This window comes from Taurulus bubalis (genome assembly GCF_910589615.1).
Source record: "Taurulus bubalis genome assembly, chromosome: 5".
Taxonomy (NCBI): Eukaryota; Metazoa; Chordata; class Actinopteri; order Perciformes; family Cottidae; genus Taurulus; species Taurulus bubalis.
The window spans coordinates 30,146,586-30,168,711 of record NC_136593.1 but is presented as its reverse complement, the minus strand read 5'-3'; the positions used below and the strand labels follow the sequence as shown (position 1 = coordinate 30,168,711).

Here is a 22,126-nt window from a genome sequence, read left to right as displayed (position 1 = left end):
AGCGAGCCGATCGCCGGCAGCATAGACTAGCTCTAGGGGCGTGGAACGTCACCTCGCTAGCGGGGAAAGAGCCGCAGCTGGTGCAGGAGGTGGAGCGGTACCAGCTAGATTTAGTTGGGCTCACCTCCACGCACAGCATGGGCTCTGGAACCAAGCTCCTGGAGAAGGGTTGGACTTTGTCCTTTTCTGGAGTTGCCCAGGGTGAGAGGCGCCGGGCGGGAGTGGGGATACTCACGAGCCCCCGGCTGAGCGCCGCTATGTTGGAGTTTTCCCCGGAGAACGAGAGGGTCGCCTCCCTGCGCCTACGGGTTGCAGGGAGTAAAGCTCTGACTGTTGTTTGTGCTTATGCACCGAACAGCAGTTCAGAGTATCCGGCCTTCTTGGAGTCGGTGGGAGGGGTCCTGGAAAGGGCGCCGCCTGCCGACTCCATAGTTCTCCTGGGAGACTTCAACGCTCATGTGGGCAATGACAGAGAAACCTGGCGGGGCGTGATTGGGAGGAACGGCTTGCCCGATCTGAACCCGAATGGTGTTTTGTTGTTGGACTTCTGTGCTAGCCACAGTTTGTCCATAACGAAAACCATGTTCGAGCATAAGGTGGCTTATAAGTGTACCTGGTACCAGAACACCTTAGGCCGGAGATCAATGATGGACTTTGTAGTCGTATCATCTGATCTGCGGCCGTATGTCTTGGACACTCGGGTGAAGAGAGGAGCAGAGCTGTCAACTGATCACCACCTGGTGGTGAGTTGGATCAGATGGCGGGGGAGTCGGCTAGAAAGACCTGGCAAGCCCAAACGTGTAGTGAGGGTGAACTGGGAACGTCTGGCGGAGGATCCTGTCCGGGAGGTCTTCAACTCCCACCTCCGGAAGAACTTCTCACAAATCCCGAGGGAGGCTGGGGACATGGAACCCGAGTGGACCATGTTCAAAGCCTCTATTGTGGACGCGGCTGCTCGGAGCTGTGGCCGGAAGGTCATCGGTGCCTGTCGTGGCGGCAAGCCGAGAACCCGGTGGTGGACACCGGGGGCTACCCCAGGCTGTTCTCAGTAGGGGGGGGGGAACTGCTGACCCGGACTGGGGACATCGTCGGGCGGTGGAAAGAGCACTTTGAGGAACTCCTAAACCCGGCCAACATGTCCCCCGGAGAGGGGGCAGCGCCGGAAGTCTTTGGGGTGGTTTCTCCCATATCCCTGGCAGAGGTCGCTAAGGTAGTCAAAAAGCTCCTTGGTGGCAAGGCGCCAGGGGTGGACGAGATCCGCCCTGAGATGCTGAAAGCGCTGGACATTGTTGGGCTGTCTTGGTTGACACACCTTTTCAGTGTCGCATGGGGGTCGGGAACAGTGCCCATGGACTGGCAGACCGGGGTGGTGGTTCCCATCTTCAAGAAGGGGGACCGGAGAGTGTGCTCAAACTATCGTGGCATCACACTGCTCAGCCTCACGGGAAAAGCTTATGCCAGGGTGCTGGAAAGGAGGCTCCGACCGCTTGTCGAACCTCAGATTCAAGATGAGCAGTGCGGATTCCGTCCCGGTCGTGGAACAGTGGACCAGCTCTTTACCCTTGCAAGACTACTGGAGGGGTCCTGGGAGTTTGCCCAACCAGTCTACATGTGCTTTGTGGACTTGGAGAAGGCTTTCGACCGGGTCCCTCGGGGGTTTTTGTGGGGGGTGCTGCGGGAGTATGGGGTGCCGGACCCGTTGGCACGGGCTATCCCGTCTCTGTACGCCTGCAGTAGGAGCTGTATCCGTATCCTCGGTAGTAAGTCAGACACGTTCCCGGTGGGTGTTGGCCTCCGCCAGGACTGCCCTTTATCACCGGTCCTGTTCGTGACCTTCATGGACAGGATATCTAGGCGCAGCCAGGGGGCGGAGAGGATCCGGTTCGGGAATCTCGGGATCGCCTCTCTGCTGTTCGCGGATGATGTGGTCCTGTTTGCCTCCTCGGACCGTGACCTCCAGCATTCACTGGGGCGTTTTGCAGCTGAGTGTGAAGCGGCAGGGATGAGAGTTTGCACCTCCAAATCTGAGGCCATGGTGCTCTGCCGGAAACCGGTGGATTGCTCCCTCCAGGTGGGGACAAACTGCCTACCCCAAGCGAAGGAGTTCAAGTATCTCGGGGTCTTGTTCACGAGTGAGGGTAAGGTGGAGCGGGAGATCGACAGACGGATCAGTGCGGCTGCAGCAATAAAACAGGCGCTGTACCGGTCCGTCCTGGTGAAGAGGGAGCTGAGCCAGAAGGCGAAGCTCTCCATTTACTGGTCGGTCTACGTTCCAACCCTCACCTATGGTCACGAACTCTGGGTCGTGACCGAAAGAACAAGATCTCGGATACAAGCGGCCGAAATGAGCTTCCTCCGCAGGGTGGCCGGGCTCACCCTTAGAGATAGGGTAAGGAGCTCGGACATCAGGGGGGAGCTTGGAGTCGAGTCGCTGCTCCTTTGTGTCGAAAGGAGTCAGCTGAGGTGGTTCGGGCATCTAGTCAGGATGCCTCCTGGACGCCTCCCATTAGAGGTTTTCCAGGCACGCCCAACTGGTAGGAGACCCCGGGGAAGACCGAGGACACGCTGGAGGGATTATATCTCCCGGCTGGCCTTGGAACGCCTGGGGATCCCCCAGAATGAGCTGGAAAGTGTTGCAGGTGAGAGGGAAGCCTGGGTCGGCCTGCTGAACCTGCTGCCACCGCGACCCGACCCCGGATAAGCGGCTGATAATGGATGGATGGATGGGCTAGCAGGCATGTGAGCAGATATTAAGATATTTATTTCCTTTCATTGGATTTTTTGGTAACTTTTGTCTTCTTTGTTTTGAACTAAAACCCATATAATCTGATTGGAATGAAATAAACAAGGGCAGACTGGAGCGCCGTCTGGATGAAGCTGATAGAAACAGCAATATAACAGCTCCGGCTTTGCTAAAGGTTTAATGTAGTCATGCACAACGTAGTAGAGAAGATGATGAGACACTAGCTGTAGTCATGCACAACGTAGTAGAGAAGATGATGAGACACTAGCTGTAGTCATGCACAACGTAGTAGAGAAGATAATGAGACACTAGCTGTAGTCATGCACAAGGTAGTAGAGAAGATAATGAGACACTAGCTGTAGACTGAAAGCTGCTCACTTGGTGACCTTAAGCAGGCGCAGCAGGCGGATGCAGCGCAGCACAGAGATGCCCATGACGGACATGACGCCCATGTGCACCAGGATGAGCTCCGTGATGCCGGTGGACACCACGAAGCAGTCGAAGCGGTTGAAGAGGGACATGAAGTAGGAGGGCAGGCCGAGAGCGTACATCTTCATGAACATCTCCAGAGCAAACATGGACAGCAGCAGCTTGTTGGCGTTGTCTGGTGGGGGGCGGGGCCAGAGACAAGAGTCAGTGATCAGAGCCACAACAATCCTTTTATAGAGTTTTAGTTGTTAATCAGAAATATTTGGTATGTTTGAAAATTTTCTTTACACTGCATTTATTACATACTACAGAGAATAACAATGCACTGTTTTATTACACTCAACAAGTAAAAACTGATGCAAGAAGCAACGAGAAGCGAAAGACTGTTTCCATGGCGTTGATGAAGCAAACAGCACGATGAGGAGGAGGTGCTCCAGTCAGGAGGCGTAACGCGCTGACCTTGCCAGCTGGTGAGTCTCTGGGTCTGCTTGTGGTGCTCCGTAGCGATGGCCAGCGTGTTGAGGAGCACGAGCATGATCACCCACCAGTAGAAGAGTCTGGACTTCACGTACACTCGGCATTTACGGCGCAGCCAGCGGTTCCACTTACGAGCTAGCTTACTGCGCAACAGAGAAAGAAGCACAAGAATGGTGAGTCTTCATCGTGGCCCGAAAGAAAGACAGCCCCCTCTTTATGTTATGATTAATGATAGTATAATATTCATATACAGATAGATCCCTGTATGCATGATGCTAGTATCCTGGTTACTGGTTACTGGAATGCCACACTACACATTGAGCTACTTCTTACAACACTGTCACTGAATGAAGGGTCGTCATGATGTTAGTGGCCAGAGGAAAACAACCACGATGAAACTGGTTTTCTTGCTTTAGCTGCCGCCGTTATTTGTGTTTCTGTTCTGCCGCCTGCTGGAGGTGGCGCACAGAAACCTGTAAAGACGTGACATGAGACAACGGACTGCTCTCTAGCATAACCAGGAGGTTTATCCAGGTTTCTAAAATCAGGATATGATGTTTGCATGTTCAGTGACTGTTAATACTCAGTATCATACTTTCAGATCTCCCTTTGAACTTTAATAACATGACAGCTGTCACCAGCCTTTATTGGATACAAAAGCAGAACGGTGATATTATTCAATGTTAACTTAAACATACTACAACTTTAAGAGATCAAAGAAGACTTCAAATGTTGAGAATAAGTGAACGCATACATTCTGCTGAACAAGGACTCTACTGACTAGTAATAGATGATCATCTGCATGGTGTCCATCTTGCTGACACTTCCAGTCTCTGATCCGTTTTCCGTGTTCAGCAGACCTGATGAACAGAGACACAGACGTAGATCATGTGAAAGACCAGTCTACATATTCAGGAGATGATATTTAGGGTTAACTGGATTAACATTTACAGTGTGCAGACTGGTGCAGACCAAAAGCAGAAATGACAATGTCCCGGTCGCATATTTTATTGAATATTAGTGGATGACGATCGTCTGTCAAACTTTATTTCACTGTTATGTTTAACTTAAACTGCAATTAATCCTCGGTTCACATGTATGCCGAACCGTAAGGGAGGATGGGTACGGATCACATGTCAATACTGTTATATAACAATGTTTTGGGATTCTACTTTAGTCACTTCAAAGACGATCACATAGATGCAACAAGAGGCACAGATTTGATCCTTTTTAGATGCAAGAGTTCAATGGACAAAACCCCTTCATGTACACGGCTGCAAGTAAACAAGAAAACTTCCAGACATTAAAGTCAATGAAGTTTCAAACAGGCTATAAAACAATGGCGAGTGAACCGTCCCGTGACGTTGCACAAACCAACTCAGTGTTGTCCCGTTGCGTCTTCTATGTGATTGGTTTGATATTCTGGTTCAGGCTGAGAGCCTCAAAGTCTCATCCAGCCTTCAGATACCAGGATCGTAAACCAGGACCCTGAGGCGAGCAAGAAACATTGAAGCCGACCCTCTCACCCTGGACAAGAACAGTTGGAGTCCCTTCCCTCTGGCAGGAGGCTGAGGTCCATCAGGACCAAGACCTCACAGACCATCAGGACCAAGACCTCACACTCCATCAGGATCAAGACCTCACAGTCCATCAGGACCAAGACCTCACAGACCATCAGGACCAAGACCTCACGCGCCATCAGGATCAAGACCTCACGGTCCATCAGGACCAAGACCTCAGGGTCCATCAGAACCAAGACCTCACAGTCCATCAGGACCAAGACCTCACGCTCCATCAGGACCAAGACCTCACAGTCCATCAGGACCACTACCTCACGCTCCATCAGGACCACTACCTCACGCTCCATCAGGACCAAGACCTCATGGTCCATCAGGACCAAGACCTCACACTCCATCAGGACCAAGACCTCACGCTCCATCAGGACCAAGACCTCATGGTCCAAGACATCAGGGTTCATCAGGACCAAGATCTCAGGGTCCATCAGGACCAAGACCTCACGCTCCATCAGGACCAAGACCTCACGCTCCATCAGGACCAAGACCTCACGCTCCATCAGGACCAAGACCTCAGGGTCCATCAGGACCAAGACCTCACGCTCCATCAGGACTAAGGCCTCAGTTTCTTCCTGTCCAGTCGGGTTCATCCATACCTGAGACCCCCACTGACTCTGACATCCCCAGGAACCTTTGCTATTGTTTTCACACTCTTGAAAACATTTTCTATTAAAATACACTTTATTGTTTTAATTGCACTGAAGAATACTTCTGCAGTTGAAATAAAGACAGGAAACTTGCCGTCGAGTGAAGGTCAACCAAAGTGGCACCACAATAAATGTATAATATTAATATGTATAGCAATGTTAATCTACAGGGTCTGTTCATATCTTGAACCCTTGTAATATGTTTCTTTTATACATATATTTTTGTTATATTTTACCCTGCCCCTCCTGGTCGTTGTCCATGACCTCGGCCTGAGTTATCCACTCCATGTAGCCCTTGAGGTCCTCGTCCAGCTGCTGGGTTTCCCTCAGCTTCTGAAACTCTCCTCGGGACTTGGCCTTCTCTCGCTCTTTTGTGAACTCACTGGTTGGAAAGAAGACAAACAATATGAAATAACGAGACAGAATACATGGAGGAATGTAAAGAAATGTCTGAAATGGACATCATGATTATGTCAAATAAAGGATATTAAGGTAGGTAGTTCGGTTACGTATTCTTACCCACTGAGCACGCCCAGAACCAGGTTCAGCACGAAGAAGGAGCCAACCAGGATGAGTGTGGTAAAAAAGATCCATGGCCATTCCATTCCGATTGCATCATTGACCTGAATGACAAAACACACTTCATTTCAACTTAAATGTAGAAATAACCAGCAATTTAAAAGAACAATATTAGTGTAGCCCTGTCTACAAATAATCATTTAGACATCAGGATGTCAACAGTTTTCTCAATTTTAAGTTAAAAGTGGATACGTCGATCTTTACAGTCGAAGTTAGAGTTCATGCAAATGAACATAGTGTGTGTGACTTAGCATGTTGTCCAACAGCAGCTTGCTTAACAGAGTAATAAGTCAACCTTTGTTTTAATTGGGTTGTCCTGAAACTAACAGCCAATCCAATTTCAGACTCAGGGAGAGGGGTGGGACTTAACAGGTCCCGGCTTTCAGAGGAATGAGGAAGTGATCAGCGTAGAGCGAACGTGAATATTGTTCAGATGGATAACGTTCATAACCTAGTGGCTCACAAGCAGTTATCCTATGGTTTGGACCCGTGTGAAATACAAGAGGTAAATTCAAGTTTTTTATTGCTTTCTGTACTGTGAGTAAATGTTAAAGTGTAAAGCAACGTTGTGTTAGCATTATAGCCGTAGCTTTGCTGTCATACTCAGCTGTGCGAGTGAAACCAGTAGTTAAGACAAGCTGTTGATCGCTACTTGAGTTCTCCTCTTCAAACACAATAAGAAACAGGACCGATTAAGTTAATGAAAAAGGTTTATTCCTCTCGGGTCCTTTCCAGAATGTAATACTATCCATGTGATCCTGTCAGAGTAAATAAAAGCATTTCGTGATGCCCATGCAGCTGGTTTTAAACATTGTTGGACCATCACTATGCTGAGAATCATGAGGTCCAAAAAAAGGAAAACATACTTAGAAATGTAGAAAATGATGCAAAAAGAAAGAAAAAAATGTAAACATTGAATGAAATAGAATAATGAACCAAAAGAAACAAAGAGAAAATCCCTGGGCTTCAGCTGAAAGCTCATTCTTAACAAGTCGGGTAAGAAAAGACAGATGAAGATAAAAGACAAGCAATCATTCTGATTGATATGATCAAAGATAAATCTGTCTTGCATTGCTAGCTAAACAAAAAGGGTACCGTGCATGTTGAGACGCTCCATGTCTCTTTACTGTGGATGAGACAATAGTTACTAAAACCATCATGGGAAACTGACGTCTCCAATACAAGTAACATGGGACTTCACTGTATTGTATTGAAATGGTTGAAAGGTCATGAGAATATTCTACTAAAGATCTTCAGTGCACTGGAATGAAAAACGTCAGAACTGCCGACTGAAGAAGTAATGTTTGAACCAAGGAGAATTACAGCGAAATCAGACGGCATTTGTTTATGTAATGTGTTTAGATTAATTAGAAAAAGGTTCAAAGACTTCTTTCCAAAGTGTGTTAGTGTGAGAGGAGTTCCTCCGTACCCAGTAGAGCACGTCGGTCCAGCCCTGCGTGGTGATGCACTGGTACACCGTCAGCATGGAGAAGCCCAGGTTGTCAAAGTGGGTGATGCCGTGGTTCGGACCCGGCCAGCCGGCCCGGCACTCGGTGCCGTTGATGGCGCAGCGCCGGCCGTTCCCTGCTTGGGCGCAAGGAGCCGGCTTCTCGTTCTCCACTGTGGCGATGATGTCTGAAGGTCACAGCAAGGTCATGTTGACGGTTAGCTTGATTATGTGTGGCGCCTTTTTTCTCCCAATGTCGAATGCTCTCTATTTCTCAAATGAAATATGAAGTATGAAGCACACTTTTCTGTGGGAGGAAAACATTGTATATGTATATATTTGTACAGCTGTATTTATATTTCTTTGTATTTATATTTCAAACATCAAACTTATGATCCAGTAAAATCTGACCATATGTTTGAGAAATCATTGTTTAAAGTCTATTCTATTCTAATATAATACTCACATGCTCATACCTGCACTGAAAAAAGTGAAACAACTGTGTCATTCATGTAAAGTGCATTTTTAATTTGGTCTCATCGAAAATCATGGTTTCCGGTTTAAACAAGTTGTTTTCACTTTCCCTAAAAGCAAATAGAACTTCCCATAGACACAATTAAAAGCAATACTTTAGGTAAAAGTCGTATTTTCACTTTAGACCAGAGGTTTACGTGTCACGTGACCACCACGTGACCATATGAAGTCGCATCTGGTCTGTGTTCTGATGTCCGCCATTACCTCGCTTCGCCTGAACTTCGCCTGAAGTGAAAACCGTCAAGGCAACTCAAAAACAAGGTAATAATTCTGAATTGTGTTGTTTTAAACGGAACATGTGTTTTCCATGTATATTCATTATTAATGGCAGAATGTACAACTGTCTATATTTTGTGCGTGTTCGCTAGAGTAACGTAACGTTGGCTGATGTAACGTAACATTAGCTAACGTAAGTTAACGTTAGCCAACGCTAGCTCGCTCGTTACAAAAATCATAGTTTAGGAGCTGTTTGCCTGCTACTGGGCATCCACAGCCCACATGGTTACAGAGCCACATCACTCGCTATGCTCTCCTGTGTTTTCCAAGCATATTGATTGTTAGTGGCAGAATGTACAACTGTTTATATTTCGCACGTGTTTGCTAACGGTGCTGTTAGCTAACGGTACATTTTAGCTAGCGTACTGTGAGCTTTTATAGGGAACATGTGTTTGCCATGCATAGGTATTGTTAGTGGCGTAATGGACAACTGTCTATATATTTCGCACGTGTTCGCTAACGTAACGTAATGTTGGCTAACGTTACGTTAGCTAACGCTAGCTCGCTAGTAACCACATGGCTTCTGTTCAGTAGGTAACTGTACTTTCGCAGGTGGGGACAACTTCATTTCTTTTCAATACCACACATTATCACACATTATACACCAAAATGAAGCTTGGAGCCTGTGGTTTTTAGTTAATAATTAAAATAACGACATGTTACCTTGTATTTAAGCCAGTAACCCTATCTTTATCCATTGGGGTAGAACCTTGGAATATGAAAAGTACACTGAGGATATGAAGATATGTTCCATAAAGTATTATATGCCAATATTAAATTAAATGGATACTTTTAAGCCACACATTTAATTGCCAATGAATATTGGGTCACAAAATACAATATTTGCCTGATTTAAGGCAACTCCAGGTATAAACCTTGCCCACTTCTGTTATCTAGATACAAATACAGAAACAGGATTTTGTTTGATTGAACAGATGCAGATAATTATGTCTCAGTACACCTCTATTAGTACGAGATAATGAGGAACAAAATTCATATTTCATTCTTTCAGCTGTCAGTATTTTGCAGTATAGTACAATACCTTCAGTATGTCTAAAGCCTAATTAATACATGTGTCTGTAGTGAAAATTATGGATAGTGCCAACTGTCACAAAAGTTATTTCTCTTTCCTTTAGGTTCACAGGTCTACTGCTGTGTCCCGCAACAGTCCGAAATTGTAACCATATTGCTGAATTCAGTAAGTCCCAATATGACAACTGTGAACATTTTCATGTATTTTTAAATGGGAACGATAAACCCAAAATATAATTGCAGCACTTCAGAGAATACCTTGAATTTACCATAAATGTATACTTATGAATGTAGTCTGTAATTTCAAACATTTAAATTGTAATGTAGTGGACATTACATTTTAATGGCAGGCTCATTTTACATTTCTATTTTTGCAATATTTATTTATTAAGGTCTTGCAAAAAGTGCAATATTGCTATTGACCATCCGACCGCATGTCAAGTGAGTGTGGCACATTTCATTTTTATTTGATTTATTTTTTTCATTATCGAGAGTTGGGAAAAAAAATCAAAGTCTGAATCTTATTTCCCTTCTGTGTTCTGCATTTAACAATAATTAGGTATTTAATTACTATTAAAACGGTCATCTTTGTCATTTAAAAGCCAACAATGTACCTATTACTAGTACCTAAAATAATTTATTTACATAGCACTTAAATCTGGATCTTCTGAGTAATATCAAATAAAAATAATAATTCAGCATTTTCACTATTGAGTCGATAATCAGGGAAAATTCCTTAATCGCAACAGCCCTAAATCACTATTACTGTAACTCCAAGTGCCCATTTTATGCATTGTATAGTGTTGCGTCTACCGTGAATTGTTCAAATTGGACAGCATCATTTTGCATTTTTATAATTTTGTGTGTTTGTGCTTTCACGTAGAGCCTTGAGGTGAATCTAAAGAGTGTGTGTCTGCTTAAGTGCCTGATCGTGTACCTTGGGGAAGACGGGGACAACCTTATCAAGGACTGTCTGGTAAGTAGTTTTGCTTTAATTACATACGCTTCAAACAAAAGAAAACATAAAATTAGGGCTAGGCTGTATACCGGTTTTAATTTCCCGTATGATGTGAATTTTTCATAGCTGTAACAACTGCTGTCGCTCTTAACAGGCAGCAAAATATATTGTTCACCGCCGAGGACACAGCGGTCGGAGCTGTGGTACATCAGAAACTGGTTTCATCAGAATAACTTTTTTAATAAGTGTTTTGTCTTTTATCAGGTTGTTCAGAAGGATGAAGCTTGGTCCCAGCTTCAGGAATGCAAAATGGCAGTGTTTGTCTTCAGGGAGGAGGAGGATTGCCTCCAGCCGCCACACGACATTGGAGTTGTGATCGATGGTGTGGAGGTCCTTAATGGTTTGCAATCAGTAGCGCATGCATGTTCCATGTTGCTTGGGCTCATTTATGCTCTAAACTTGAGCTATCCAAGTGAACTCAAACACACTTTTGATGCTCTGCAAAAAATCTTCATGGAGATAGAAGCCAAAAAGATGACCCGGCGAGTGTGCACTCTGAGTCTTAAACTCTAAATATTGTTGTGCATGTTTAACCCTTTGTTATGCACAAAGGGTTTATCCCTTGTTAGCACTTTATAAGTGCACACTATGTATGTAATAGAACATATATATATATATATATATATATATATATATTTTTTTTTTTCAAATTGAAAAATAAAGTTGTTTTAATGTAAAACAAACAATCATGGTTCATGGTCTTTATAATTACTTATTTTACTTGGTGTGAATGTAATTTTTTTACTTTATATTTAATCAACATTTTAGGTTTCAACCAAATCAAATATATCATTTGAGAGAAACTAATACATTTATGTGTAACAAAATTAGAGTGTTTTAAATACTTTTGTGTAAAGTAAAATCTTTGCTTTCATGTAATAGAAAATATGAGGTTTTTCCAAATTAAAAAATTAAGTTGTACCAAAGTAAAATAATTGTCTTTATACTAAATACAACTTTTAATTTGTATGAATGTAATTTTTTTACTTCATATTTAATCAAAATTTCCAGTTTCAACCAAATCAAAAATATAATTTGAGAAAAACTAATAAATTTACTTGTAACAAATTAGAGTAATTTTTTTAGGTTAGTCCAAAGTATCATTTTTTTCAGTGTGCACGTGATTGTTCCTCCTGTCCTTACTGACTGGTAAAAGATCCCTTAAAATATATATTTTGTATTGATGGGGGTAAAACACAAATGAAAAAAAAACCTTGTATTTTGTCCCCCATCACTTACATTGAAATTGATTTTAAAAACCATCTCTTATTGCGTCCAGTGTGGAGAAGTAGAACAATTACAGCCACCAATAATAAACAAATGAATGTGTGAGTGCAAATAGTGACGTAATGTTATACGACGCTCTGGTATGTTTCTGACAGCAAAGACAGCACACGGCAGAAAGACATTCAATCTCACTTTATCTTGTCAGTAAATGATAAATAAGGTCCGTATTGGCCTCAATCCAGCAATCATAAATATGTCATTATTCATGGCTGCAGCCATTGTGCTGCATCTCTACCTGTGCCGGTGTAGTAGCAGGTCTTGTGCATCTTGCACTTGAAGAGCTCCAATCCCATAATGGAGTAGATGGTGACCATGAAGAGAACCAGCAGGGTGATGTGGAAAAGAGGCAGCATGGACTTCAGGATGGAGTTCATCACCACTTGAAGGCCTTCGGGGGACAACACGAAACAAATGAAATGGCATGTGCTACATGCTACATGTTACATGCTACATGCTACATTGTGTTTTTCATTCATCTACGTTTAATAACTGTGAGTGAAATGAGTTATGGCCTTTGGCTGCCACACAACTCTAAGACCTTTATTACTAATAGTAATATAAATACTATAAGATTAACTACTACTAAGAATAAAATAGAATGCTAGTACAATGATGTTGTGTTGACATAGTTTCAGTGGTTCAAAGTATGAGAGCAAACCAGTTACTCACTGGGAACGCCAGAGACCAGTCTGAGAGGGCGCAGGACTCTGAAGGCCCGCAGAGCTTTCATGTCGAAGCCTCCCTTCTCTCCCACTGGAGCCTCCACTCCACTGAGGTGGTTAAAGGCGTCCACCACCACGGTGAACAAGCTGCAGAGACATGCAACACACAGAGGCTGTTTCTGAGCATAAAAGAGAGCATCCCTCCTGACTCTTCCACGCTCTCACATCCTTTCCTTCTGAATTGAATTGTCCGGGTCGTAGAGGGATGATGGAGAAAGAGCATCAAACCCTCGGCCCTCTTGGAATGAACACTACCACCACCTCTTCACCACTACCTTCAACGCAATGACCCAACATGAACAGCATGTAGTGATCTGGCCATTCAGAACACGACGTTACAAACTCAATGGCCTCAACAGGAAAATATCAACTTACCCAACGGACACACAAACAAAGTCCAGAATGTTCCAGCAGTTTCTTAAGTAAGCATCCGTATGAAATAGAAATCCGTAGGCAATGATCTTCAGGAAGCATTCTATTGAGAAGATGAGGAGGAAGATGTACTCCAGGCTTTCCTGTGAAACAATCACAATGGCTTTTGTTTGAATCCACATTATTTACTGACAGCCTTCTGACACGTCAGACTTGTGGTCGAGTTATGATGAAGTCACCTCCCCTGCTCATGTTTCTGTCTATTCATGTCACTTACAAACTCACACCACTGGAAGGCTTTCTGGCCGATCCAATTTCAGCTGAGGTATTCAGTGAATGTCTATTTTAAAAGAGACACACACACACACACACACACACACACACACACACACACACACACACACACACACACACACACACACACACACACACACAGTGCCCTTCACGGTGTTGAACTGACACACAAGTCGAGTAGCGTTCCCCTTGGGTCAAATAAATGAATCAATTAGCCATGCAAAGTAATTATTCATAATAATAATTCATAATAATGAATTATTTTCTTGGTATCTTCTTGGTTATCTTCTTGGGATCATAGGTTGTGTTGTAAACAGTCAGTTGTCAAAGTATAAGCTCAGTGGCCACTTTATTAGGTACATATGTCCAATACAACAGATAGTTTATAATATTCACCCACCAAGAAGGGTGGCAAGATATTGGCAAAAACTGACAAAAAATATTATCAAATAATGTTCTTATCTGTCCTTTGTTTCATTATTTCCTCATATTTTAACTGTAAATAAAACAATTAATGAAGAGCTTATTAGAAACCTTTAATGGATCCTTGTTCAGCAGGACCCCGAATTCCATGACAAAGTTCATGGGATTTTACTGACCGCTTTTTATTTATTTATTTATATATATATATATATATATATATATATATATATATATATATATATATATATATATATATATATATATATATGTGTATATATATATATATATACGTATATGTATATATATATATATATATATATATATATATATATATATACATATATATATGTATATATATATATATATATATATATAATATTTGACCTGTAAAGACTTCCTGTCCCCTGTCTGATTTAATGTGTTTATACATTCCAGGTTTTGAGAACATTAGAAGGAAAGTTAGCTCAAATGATATTGTGACGTTCAGAATTTCCTCATATTTTAACCTTAATTAAAACAAACTCTTAAGACGTTATGGAGAAGGCCACTTGTCTGTATGGATTTTGTGATTTTTTTTCAATTTGCTAACTAAATATATTTTCACATTTACAGAAAAAAATCTTTTAAATAATATCCATACAGAGAAGTAGCCTACAAATATTGTAATATACATATTCCCTTTCAGTATGGATCTGTGTGTGACCCTTAACGCATAAAACTTCATAACGAATAAAGAAACACAAAACCATCTATATATTCTATTGTAAAACCAATAACAACATTGCAATGGCTACAAAATGACAGGAAGTGAGCGTATCATTTCACTTCCTGTTACTAGCCTGTTTGTTATCTGATAGCTTAACATTTAAACACTAACACTCTCCCTCTTCTAGCGACTTCTCTCTTGATCCAACAATTGTCGGTGCGAGAGCTCTAATAATAATAATAACAGTAATAATATAAGGAAGTCATAGTGGACTTCAGGAGATCCAGGAAGACCACACCCTGGGACTCCACATTACTAAAGACCTCACTTGGTCCCTGAACACATCACACCTGGTGAAGAAAGCCCAGCAGAGGCTCTTCTACCTGAGGAAGCTAGAACAAGCTTCTGGTTAACGTCTACAGAAGAGTGATAGAAAGCTCTGGTTAACGTCTACAGAAGAGTGATAGAAAGCTATGGGCAACGTCTACAGAAGAGTGATAGAAAGCTCTGGTTAACGTCTACAGAAGAGTGATAGAAAGCTCTAGTTAACGTCTACAGAAGAGTGATACAACTCCCCAAATAAAGATAGTAAAACCCCTTTCACAGGGAAAACAGGAAGAACCCTTCAGGAGAGCAACAGAGGAGGACCCCTCTCCCCGGATGGACAGAAGCAATAGATGTTTGCGGTATTGTTTTTGTTAGCGGCATGCGAAGAGGGCCGGTGTGACGGTAACGGGTCCGGTCTGAAGACCGCTTGCCCGACGGTGTGAGGCCGGTAACAGCCTGTCGCACCGGGTCTGTTCTTCTCTGAGTCGGGTTGTTTGGGAATGCAGCCCAAAGTGGCTGGTAAACTCCATCTAGGGCAGAATACCACTGCAGTCAACTCACAGACACTCGGATCTCCGTTGTCAAATCAGCAGACACTGAGATTTTAGAAAACACATTCAAACAAGTGCAGAGATCCACGTGACGCAACATCCAGTTTTCAAAATACTGACTGAGATGGATTTGTAAAAGGTACAAGTCCTACATCCCAAAACGTTAAAACATGTTCATCAGTCATTAAATATTCAGAAATTTGATTTTTGGATGTAGGACTTTGTAAAATGTCTGAATTGGTACACTGAAGATGTACCAAGTCAGTATTTTGAAAACCGGACGTCACGTGGATCTCTGCGCTCGTTTGAACGTGTTTCTTAAAATCTCAGTGTCTGCTGACAACGGAGATCCGAGTGTCTGTGAGTTGACTGCAGTGGTATTCTGCCCTAGATGGAGTTCACCACTCACCTTGGGCTGCATTCCCAAACAACCCCACTCAGAGAAGACCAGACCCGGCGCGACAGGCTGTTACCGGCCTCACACCGCCCCTCTTCGCATGCCGCTAACAAAAACAATAACACAAACATACGTTGATTATAAATATATTTATAATACGTCACAAACACAAACGTAATCCGGGAGAAAATACATTTCAGCCAAACGTAATTGTGAATGCGTTTTAGTTCTGGGGGAACGTAATTTTTAGGAGACAGGATAATGCAAGACTGGGTGAGTCAAGGAAAAAGAAAAAGAAAACCCTGCGAGCTTTCTTTTGTCAATCAGCAATAAGGTCGTGCTGACAGGTTGTGTCTAGTTCCCGGTGCAGCTGCTGGTCTGTCTAGGCAGCATTGGAGTGGTGACCTACCTTTGAGTCGTGGTGCCCAGTGATTTTAATCCTAGCATTTCTGGGCTGCATAGACATATTGGGCTATGTTATTCATAGACGCCACATTGTCTTCATCGTCACTAGTGGTCTTTCAAGAGGGGAGTCTGTGTGTCGAGCAGCAATTCTGCCTCAACTATAGAGATTCTAATTCTTCTCCATGTAGATCATAAATCATTAAATAAAAAAGCAACTTATAGACATTGTTGGATATGCTTTTTACATTCTCGTGCTTGTTACCCAAAGAGATTATTATGTTTGTTTACACGCCAGTCATGCCCAGTCCCCGACAGTGTGTGTGCTGGGCCCTATTCTTCGTACCTGGTTTACTGAGTTAGCCGGATAAGTTTCCTCTTTGATGAAGGAGCGATATTAGTTATTTTAGTTTTATAGGGAGAGAGTTCTTCCAGATCGCCAAGATCCGTTCTCACATCATGACTTCCTGTACGAGCTCACATCATGATGACTTCCTGTACGAGCTCACATCATCATGACTTCCTGTACGAGCTCACATCATGATGACTTCCTGTACGAGCTCACATCATCATGATGACTTCCTGTACGAGCTCACATCATCATGACTTCCTGTACGAGCTCACATCATCATGATGACTTCCTGTACGAGCTCACATCATCATGATGACTTCCTGTACGAGCTCACATCATGATGACTTCCTGTACGAGCTCACATCATGATGACTTCCTGTACGAGCTCACATCATCATGATGACTTCCTGTACGAGCTCACATCATCATGATGACTTCCTGTACGAGCTCACATCATCATGATGACTTCCTGTACGAGCTCACATCATCATGATGACTTCCTGTACGAGCTCACATCATGATGACTTCCTGTACAAGCTTACATCATCATGACTTCCTGAACGAGTGCAATCAATTCTGCCGAGACCTCCTTGAATCGTACATTAAACACCATAGGCGCACCAGAGCATCGCTCGTCTCACAGACTGTATGCAGACTGGATCACATTCTGTATGCAGACTGGATCACATACTGCATGCAGACTGGATCACATACTGTATGCAGACTGGATCACATACTGTATGCAGACTGGATCACATACTGTATGCAGACTGGATCACAGACTGGATCATTGTGTCTCACAGACTAGATCACAGCCTTGAGCTTTTTTGCGACTGGTACATGTCTGAAACAGACATGTACGTTTATTTAGCGCTTAAGAAACTTATGGATGTGTTGAAAGCGCTCATAATTATATGTGTTATTAGTACACCATGCATATCATTATTGTAGAACATCATTAAGGTACTTATCTGCCCATACACATATTCAAACCTCTAGTTATATGGTAATCTACACATACATGTATATACACATATATGATACGTACGCGCTTACAGTACATATATCCTCATAAGTATATATTAATTTGTATATTACTGCCAGCAGGCACATTTAAATAAATGCAATCCGATTGATTTGGGTGATGAGGCACTTAAAATTAGCCGATACATTTTCCCAACACTGACGTATTTAACTTGATATTTTGCGATGCTTATGTGACTCTAGCCCGACCAGCGGAGGCGACGTTATGCTGCATTCACAAACAGGAAGTGTTATGAATATTCGTTACGCTTTGGATGTGAACGCACCATTAGACTTTGCCATGATTATGGTCTTAAATTCATCTTCCACGGAGAGAAGAGACGCTCTTTCTCAGAGTTTATTTGCCATTGTAGCGTTTGAAGATCATGGAATCTGTGTTTGACTCCTCCCCCTTCTGAAGAGGAGCGGGCACGCGCAATTATCCAGATGACTTACATCTGGTTAGAATGAACGAGACTGTTTCAGCACGTATCTGCCGTGGAGAAACCGAGTTAGCCTGATGTCAATCATCTCGGTAATTTAAACTGGATAATAGGACATTTGATTGACTTTGTTGAGCCAGGTACGAAGAATCCCCCCCTGATCGGCCTGGAACACTAATGACATGTACTGCATTGCATTACTTCTGCAAACTTACATGTCATTTCAAAAGTTAAGACGATTCTCAAATCATTTTGTAATTGTTGACAATTCTCTGATGGTCACTATTTTTGTTACTGCTGAGCTCTGGACAATGCAGTGTGTGGTCAGGTCTTTACCTGCACATTATAAACACAAGGTCTTCATCCCCATAGCAAACCTGGGTTATCTCCTCAACACAAGGGCTATTTGAATCATCTCCAAAGGTATAATATACGGAAAACACTTGTGAGACTTGTTAAGAGGTGCATATAGCAGTATATGTGTTACTGGTTTATTGATTGATGATAGAACATAGGACTTCCAGGATGAATGTCCTCTTTCAAATGACACATATGATAGCTTTTTTTTTAATTTATTTTTTTAGTACAGAAGTTGAGGCGAATCTCCAAAATGGAGCATCTATGATTTGTGTGTGATATTGACATTTTTTCATATAACACGCAATTTATTTCACTTTTATATTACTAATGGTGTTCAATGCATCCACATAAAGCAGTAATATACACTAAATCAACCAAAACTATGCTTCTGTGCCCTCATAATCATAAAATATTGCCAGATTAATCTTTTATTTTTCATTCTTCTGCCCCTATCTCGACCATTCTAAGACCAATTTCGGTCTAAGACCCCTCCCTTTAATAGTGGGAGCCGTCTAAAGCCATCTAAATGAGACTGAAAGCCCTTTTAGCCTCTCGAAATAAGTCAAGTACCACATTTTGTGACCCGTAGTATTAGATCTGCCGAGACTCTAAATGGCCTCACTTTCTTGTTGTAACTTCAACGCCTCTCATTAGAATTCAGGGGCCTTACCCGGACGCGGGTGGTCATTTAGAGACCAAATTAGCTTGTGTGGACATCGTTTCATTGAAAAGTAAGTAATATTTCAGTTTTTTTGCTGGAAAACATTGTTTGAATGCAGTGTGGTTGATATGTTGCTGAGGCTTTGTCTGACAAGAGATGTGGGGTTTTAGCAGAATCTGAAGGTCCTAAGCTTTACAAAGAGGTGCGCTACTCGCGTGTCATCAAGCTAGCGCGATGAAAATCCATAATTTCCATAACTTGGGGAACTCTCTCTGAGTCGTTTTCGAGACATCTCGTTAATACTTCATGGTTGTGTTAATATGTATGGTTGAATTGTGTTTTAAGCATCTCAAATGTACTTTTATGCTCTTGTAAGCCCAGGCTGGGCCCCATGGGGGAAGTGTGCTAAACGGGTAAAGTTACCAATACGATACATGTACATGTTCATGATCCTTTCTTCTATTTTGATTTGTTTGCAAATGTGACAGAAAACGTAGATAATGTAAATGTCACAGTTTGTTGAAACCTTATGAAAGACATACAATAAATAAACCATTATATGGCCTGTCCTCAATGCACCTCAGGGGAGCAACCACTGGCCTAAACCACCACAGTATCCACAGAATATTATAATAACAGACACAAGCATGCTGACGTACCAAGTTGCTGTTGGTGTTGTTGCTGTCTTCCTCAGGCATGGGTAAGTACACAGCCAGGGCCACACAGTTGGCAAATATAGCCAGCAGGATTATGATTTCAAAAGGTCTGAAAGAGATTTATAGGAACCTTCCAGGCTCACGGCCGTAGCTCACATATAGATAGAGACACATGAAGGTATAGACACAGAAAGGTATAGATACATAAAAAGACACATGGAGGTATAGATACACAAACAGATACATATTGTATAGAAAACAAGCTCATGATACTATACTAAACAACTAGAACTCCAGACAAACTATGTCATGACTACTGACAGTGAATATGGTGTGAGGTATCAACAATCATATTACGGTTAGGGTTTGTCATTGTAAAATGTAACGTAGAGGGCCACTTTACTACAGCAGGATACTTCCACTCCACAACACTGATGCATGCCTTGCGGAAGGGATTCTTGAGTGTCAAGAAGAGGAGAGAACGAGCAGGCCTCGGGTTGCCTCCTGTCGACATCAGCTTCTTCAGCTTCTCCTTTTGTTTTCTCTTCAGAGTTTCCTCGTCCATGATGTAGGATGACAATGGGGGACTGCTGCTGTCTGCCATTACGGAGTGTTTGTACCAAGTTTACTTTGGATTGGAGGTGTTATTCCAAAAGGTCCCTTTTTTAAATGCAGTAGTCCTGTTGGCTAGTTCTGTCCACTCATTCGTAACACTTCTCAACTTGACTCAATCATCTGTCACACTGCTTTGACTGAGCTCCCCCTCTTCCTCTGTCTATATCTGTGGAATGGCAGCTGTCCGCTCTTCTTGAAGGGGATTGGTTTACTGAGCAGCTGTGTGGTCCAGAGAATAAATATAGACAATGAGTATGGGTGTAGTAGCATGGGATGGGGTGACAAAAGATTTACACAGATATAATCAGACGATAGGATATTTTTTAGAAGTGAGTGTGACGCAAACAGCGAAGGGCCACGAAAAGAAATATATATAATTCATTATAAATAGGACAACTATTTGACCACCAAAATTAAATCAGTTTATCCTTGAGTCCAAGTAGAGTTTTGTGCCGGATGTAATGATATTCCCTCAAGGCGTTCACGAGAATGAGACGGATGGAGGGTCACAGTGACATTTCACCCCCAAAATGTTATCGGTTTATTCTTGCATCATGTGGATGTGTGTGCCAAATGTAATTCAATTCAATTCAGTTTATTTTGTATAGCCCAAAATCACAAATACAAATTTGCCTCGGAGGGCTTTACAGTCTGTAACATAACATCCTGTCCCAGGACCTCACATCGGATCAGGAAAAACAGCCCCAAAAAATAGAAAAAAAACTTTCACAGGAAAAAAGGAAGACAAGATGTGCCTGATTTTTTAAATGTTATGTAGGTGAAATGAGGCAGTCCTTGAAATTTGTTTTACGTGGGAGTTAAAGGACAGGTCCTGATCAAAAGTAACTCAGAGATTCCTTACGGTGGTGGTGGATGCCAGATCAATGCCATCAAGAGAAACTATATCATCAGATAATTGATTTCTGAGGTGTTCTCGGCGGAGTAAAATAAGTAAAATAAAGTTGCAGGTCATCCAGGTTTTTATGTCTTTAAGACACGCTTGAAGTTTAGCTTCCTGGTTTAATCGATAGATATAATTAAGTATCATCTGCATAATGCCGTGTTCACACCGGACGCGGCGTGCCGGCAGTTTACTCGCGCGAGTGAACCGAGGGTGTTCACACCAGACCCGAAAGATCGCGCCGCGAAAGGGGCGTGGCTTAGCTCGCCTATTTATAGCCGCATAAAATTGGACCAATGCGAGAACTGTTTGCTCGCGCGTGGCGTTTGTTACAAGATCTAGTCCGCTGTATACATTTCAGTGACACAAGGCGTCACTTTTAAAGAGCAATAGGGATGGCGAGGACACACACACAGGCTCAGAGGCAGATTGCATTTCACATTTATTTACTTAAACACAGTAACCACGTAAAGAACAAAGAGTGGCACATGCATAGTATCAGAAACAGATATCAATAAAAAAGGAGGCTTCAGGGGTGCGCACCACACTTTGGGAATCCCTGGTGTAGACCCAACACATGAATGAGACTGCAATTGTAAATTTGTAACTCTTCCAATTTTGATCTAAAAATGTAAGGGGCTTCTGACTTGCACTGGCATGCTTGGTGTTCAGGTGGCGGCGCAAATAAGAGGCTTCAGACAGCTGTTAGCCAGAACCTCACTGCACAACACGCACTGTGGCTTCGGGCAATCTGCATTCCAATCCAAGTGAAGCCCAGACCCAGACAATTGTCATCATGTTTCCTCTTTTTTTCCCAGTCTGATGCTCACTCTCGTCTCCTCTTTTTTCACCTTGACTCTTCGATGGCCCTCTGTGCT

At 42.8% G+C, this 22,126-nt stretch overlaps 1 protein-coding gene across 1 annotated transcript in view; it reads right to left on the bottom strand.

Annotated features, from left to right (window-relative positions):
- Nucleotides 1-20,336, bottom strand: part of LOC306736038 (dihydropyridine-sensitive L-type skeletal muscle calcium channel subunit alpha-1-like) — a gene marked incomplete at its 5' end in the record, with an annotated part of 57,434 nt that extends 37,098 nt beyond the window's left edge. The window contains 11 exons of the mRNA XM_079217618.1: nt 3,122-3,347; nt 3,632-3,792; nt 4,431-4,509; nt 6,107-6,252; nt 6,390-6,493; nt 7,879-8,084; nt 12,279-12,431; nt 12,713-12,852; nt 13,141-13,280; nt 19,736-19,841; nt 20,149-20,336. Of these exons, the coding sequence (XP_079073744.1) occupies nt 3,122-3,347; nt 3,632-3,792; nt 4,431-4,509; nt 6,107-6,252; nt 6,390-6,493; nt 7,879-8,084; nt 12,279-12,431; nt 12,713-12,852; nt 13,141-13,280; nt 19,736-19,841; nt 20,149-20,336 (1,649 nt within the window). The remainder of the gene's footprint in view (nt 1-3,121; nt 3,348-3,631; nt 3,793-4,430; nt 4,510-6,106; nt 6,253-6,389; nt 6,494-7,878; nt 8,085-12,278; nt 12,432-12,712; nt 12,853-13,140; nt 13,281-19,735; nt 19,842-20,148) is intronic.
- Nucleotides 20,337-22,126: the final 1,790 nt, after the last annotated feature.